The following is a 4986-nucleotide window of genomic DNA, read 5'->3' on the forward strand; positions in this document are numbered from 1 at the left end:
GTGTGTGTGTGTGTGTGTGTGTGTGTGTGTGTGTGTGTGTGTGTGTGTGTGTGTGTGTGTACGCGTCTTACGTCACTGCGTCCGTCCACCTCCTTGAAGCGGTCCAGGTGGGTCCGCAGGGCGGACAGGTTCTCCTCCTCCACGTAGCTGAACAGGTTCTGGATGGCCAGGGTGGTCATCTTGATGGACGTGGTGGTGTCCATGGCGACGGCCTGACCACCACAACAACAACAACAACAACAACAGCAGCAGCATGACCGTCACCACAGGGGGGACTACAGCCATCCATCTGTCTTCCACCGCTTATCCAGACCGGGTCCCGAGGACAGCAGTCTAAGCAGAGATACCCAGACCTCCTGACCTCCTGTCCCCAGACCTCCTGTCCCCAAACCTCCTGTCCCCAAACCTCCTGTCTCTAGACCTCCTGACCTCCTGTCCCCAGACCTCCTGTCTCTAGACCTCCTGACCTCCTGTCCCCAGACCTCCTGTCTCTAGACCTCCTGACCTCCTGTCCCCAGACCTCCTGTCTCCAGACCTCCTGTCTCCAGACCTCCTGTCCCCAGATCTCCTGTCTCTAGACCTCCTGACCTCCTGTCCCCAGACCTCCTGTCTCCAGACCTCCTGTCCCCAGACCTCCTGTCCCCAGACCTCCTGTCTCCAGACCTCCTGTCCCTAGACCTCCTGTCCCCAGACCTCCTGTCCCCAGACCTCCTGTCCCCAGACTTCCTGTCTCCAGACTCTTCCTCCAGCTCTTCCTGGAGGATCCCGAGGCGTTCCCAGTCCAGCCCAGAGACATAGTCCCTCCAGAGTGTCCTGGTCTTCCCCGGGTCCTCCTCCCGGTGGGACATGTCCATATGTCCTCCCTGGGAGGCTCCAGGAGGTTCCGTCCTGAAGAGGAGCCGAGCTCCTCCCGGCTCCTCCTGCTGACAGAGGGTTTCTCCAGACCTCCAGCAGGTCTGGTTCTGCCGGGTCTGTCCAGGTTCCTCCTCCACCAGGTGGACATTGGTCCACAGCTCTGTCCTCTCTTCACCTGAGTGTCCAAGACACGAGGTCAGAGGTCTCAGAGGTCACACGACAAAGTCGATCATCGACCTCCGACCCAGGCCGTCCTGGTTTCAGGTGGTCTTCTGGACCCCCGTGCTGGAACATGGTGCCGGTTCTAAACCAACTGTGGCCAGAACTGAAGTCCAATAACAGAACTCAACACCCGGCTCTGAGCTGAGGGGCAGCAGGAGACCCAGACCAGACCACCGCCTGTCACCACGGCAACGCCAGAGCAGTGGAGAGTCCAGGTCCTCTGGGGGGTGGGGTTCCAGAGTCCAGGTCCTCTGGGGGGTGGGGTTCCAGAGTCCAGGTCCTCTGGGGGGGGGGGGTTCCAGAGTCCAGGTCCTCTGGGGGGTGGGGTTCCAGAGTCCAGGTCCTCTGGGGGGTGGGGTTCCAGAGTCCCAGCTGTGTGGAGGTGAGTCGACTATATCTAGACGGTCCCTCTGGACCTCCCTCACAAGCTCTGGCTCCTCCCCCCACACCCAGCTCCTCCCAGCTCCACCTGCAGCGCAGCGGGGCTCAGCGGGGCTCAGTGGGGCTCAGCGGGGCTCAGCGGGGCTCAGCTGGGTTCAGGGGGTTCAGGGGGTTCAGCTGGGTTCAGCGGGGGTTCAGCGGGGCTCAGCGGGGTTCAGGGGGTTCAGGGGGTTCAGCTGGGTTCAGCGGGGTTCAGCGGGGGTTCAGGGGGTTCAGCGGGGCTCAGCGGGGGTTCAGCGGGGGTTCAGCGGGGCTCAGCGGGGGTTCAGCGGGGTTCAGCGGGGGTTCAGGGGGTTCAGCGGGGCTCAGCGGGGTTCAGCGGGGTTCAGCGGGGGTTCAGGGGGTTCAGCGGGGCTCAGCAGGGCTCAGCTGGGTTCAGCGGGGCTCAGCGGGGTTCAGCGGGGGTTCAGGGGGCTCAGCGGGGCTCAGCAGGGCTCAGCGGGGGTTCAGGGGGTTCAGCGGGGCTCAGCGGGGCTCAGCGGGGGTTCAGGGGGTTCAGCTGGGTTCAGCGTCCAGCCTGTAGAACCAGAGACGGTTCCAGGCGTTGACCAGCAGGCGGCAGCACACAGCTCATCCAGCGGCGCCCCCTACAGGGCGGCCCCTGACGTAGACCCCGCCCTGGTGAAGAGGCGGTGCACACCCTGGGGCCCCCAACCGTGCCGCCCGCGACCCGGGGACGGTGGGCCGGTATCGCCGCCACATACACCCTCAGGGTGGACGGGGGCCGGTCCAAGAGAGACTGCAGGAAGACCAGGACCACGGGGACTGGCAGAGCACCGGGTCCTCCCCCCCGGCCCCCCCTCCCGGCCCCCCCCTCCCGGCCACCGCACCACGGAGCAAACCCCTCCGCCTGCTGTCCCACAGCCGCCTGCTAGGTGGCGCTCTCGCACTGATGTCCTGAACAGCTGCTCAGGGACTCGGCCCCTCAGCAGCTGTTCGCCTCTCCGCCGGCTCATCAGGAGGTCGCGCCGCGCCGCGGAGCGCCGGCCGCACAGCTGGACACAGCAGGTCGCACCACACAGGAAGTCGGGAACGGAAAATACGAGAGAATCCGGTTCATTTTCAAATTAAAATGAAGTAAAATAACATAAGTTAAGTCGCTTTTCGGTTTTCCTTTTCAGATGGAGGAGAACCCGTGGGGGCAGCAGCCGTCCCACAATCAGGAGGTTGTGAGTTCACTTCCTGTCTCCCCGTCTGCGGACCAGCCGAACCTGAACTGGACGTCGCTTCGGACAAAAGCGTCGAGTAAAACTGTAGAAGTGACGGAGTCTGGACCCGCCTGGACCCGCCTGGACCCGCCTGGACCCGCCTGGACCCGCCTGGACCCGCCTGGACCCGCCTGGACCCGTCCAGACCTCCCAGCCCAGCCTCTGCCGCGCAGCAGGGATAAATGACCTCTACACCCTGACCTCTACACCCTGACCTCTACAGCCTGACCTCTACAGCCTGACCTCTACAGCCTGACCTCTACAACCTGACCTCTACACCCTGACCTCTACAGCCTGACCTCTACAGCCTGACCTCTACAGCCTGACCTCTACACCCTGACCTCTACAGCCTGACCTCTACAGCCTGACCTCTACACCCTGACCTCTACAGCCTGACCTCTACACCCTGACCTCTGTAGCCTCTGGAAGAGTTCTGAGCTGATATGGGTCAAAGGTCATGCCCAGGGAGCCACAACTGGGACCTGCCAGCTTTGGGATTTGAACCCCCCCCCCCCGAGGCCGCTGCACCGCCAGGAGCCAGCAGCGTTGCTATGGAGACTGAGCTGCTGTTGCCATGGAAACAGCCTCCAAGCAGCAGCAGCCATCGCAGAAGCAGAGTCCTCCCTGACACACCTGCTGGAGCGCCAGGACGGGCTCCTGGAGGGCCCTGGAGGCCAGGAGGGGCCCTGGAGGGCCCTGGAGGGCCCTGGAGGCCCCTGGAGGCTCCTGGATGGGCCCTGGAGGCCAGGAGGGGCCCTGGAGGGTCCTGGAGGCCAGGAGGCTCCTGGAGGGCCCTGGAGGCCAGGAGGGGCCCTGGAGGGCCCTGGAGGGTCCTGGAGGCCAGGACGGGCTCCTGGAGGCCCCTGGAGGCCAGGAGGGGCCCTGGAGGGCCCTGGAGGCCAGGAGGGGCCCTGGAGACCCCTGGAGGCCAGGAGGGGCCCTCGAGGGCCCTGGAGGCCCCTGGAGGCCAGGAGGGGCCCTGGAGGGCCCTGGAGGCCCCTGGAGGCCAGGAGGCTCCTGGAGGCTCCTGGAGGCTCCTGGAGGCCCCTGGAGGCCCCTGGAGGGCCCTGGAGGCTCCTGGAGGCTCCTGGAGGCCCCTGGAGGCCAGGAGGGCCCCTGGAGGCCCCTGGAGGCCCCTGGAGGCCCCTGGAGGCCAGGAGGGCCCCTGGAGGCCCCTGGAGGCTCCTGGAGGCTCCTGGAGGCCCCTGGAGGCCAGGAGGGCCCCTGGAGGCCCCTGGAGGCCCCTGGAGGGCCCTGGAGGCTCCTGGAGGCCCCTGGAGGCCCCTGGAGGCCAGGAGGGCCCCTGGAGGCCCCTGGAGGCCCCTGGAGGCTCCTCAGCTTCTGCTGCTCAGGTTTGTTTTTCTGAATGAACCAGATGTTCTTTTTTTACAAACAGCAACCCTCTTCCACTGATCAATAATCTGGATTAATAAATGGAATTAATCTGGATTAATAAACCGGATAAATCTGGATTAAATTGGATTTTTTAGCTGGTTTTTTTTTTTATTTGAGGCCAAAAATGAAGAAGAAAAAAATCCAGAATATTGATAAGAAGCCAGGAAATGAGCGCTGAACGATAACATGTCAGCAGTCACCTTCTCACACACACACACACACACACACACACACACACACACACACACACACACACACACACACACACACGGTACCTGCAGTCGACAGTCGGCTGGGCTCCGGGTCTCGACACTGGATCTCGGTACTCGGTACTGTCCGGGTCTTGGTACCGGTGTGTCGGTGGCGGGTTCTGGGTTCTGGGTTCCGGGTTCGACAGGTTCTGTTCGGATGAGCTTCAATCTGCATCCCCGACGACAGCAGCCATCTTTCTGAGAACAACAGGCTGAGGACGGAGGCTCAGCCAATCACAGAGCGGCTCTGAGGAGGACGGAGGCTCAGCCAATCACAGAGCAGCTCTGAGGAGGACGGAGGCTCAGCCAATCACAGAGCGGCTCTGAGGAGGACGGAGGCTCAGCCAATCACAGAGCGGCTCTGAGGAGGACGGAGGCTCAGCCAATCACAGAGCAGCTCTGAGGAGGACGGAGGCTCAGCCAATCACAGAGCGGCTCTGAGGAGGACGGAGGCTCAGCCAATCACAGAGCGGCTCTGAGGAGGACGGAGGCTCAGCCAATCACAGAGCGGCTCTGAGGAGGACTTCAGTCCTTACAGAGCCCCGGACATGACATGGTAAAAAAAAAAAAGTAAAAATGAAAGAATAATAAATTACTAATTAAAATAATCAGTA

At 62.8% G+C, this 4986-nt stretch overlaps 1 protein-coding gene across 1 annotated transcript in view; it reads right to left on the reverse strand.

Annotated features, from left to right (window-relative positions):
* The window catches only part of kidins220b (kinase D-interacting substrate 220b), a 35733-nt gene extending 31169 nt beyond the window's left edge, over positions 1 to 4564 (reverse strand). Inside the window, 2 exon segments of the mRNA XM_030087369.1 lie at positions 72 to 212; positions 4397 to 4564. Of these exon segments, the coding sequence (XP_029943229.1) occupies positions 72 to 203 (132 nt within the window). The 5' untranslated portion in view covers positions 204 to 212; positions 4397 to 4564.
* Between the last annotated feature and the right edge of the window lie 422 nt (positions 4565 to 4986).

The sequence above is a fragment of the Salarias fasciatus genome, unplaced genomic scaffold, assembly GCF_902148845.1.
Source record: "Salarias fasciatus unplaced genomic scaffold, fSalaFa1.1, whole genome shotgun sequence".
NCBI classification, from domain to species: domain Eukaryota; kingdom Metazoa; phylum Chordata; class Actinopteri; order Blenniiformes; family Blenniidae; genus Salarias; species Salarias fasciatus.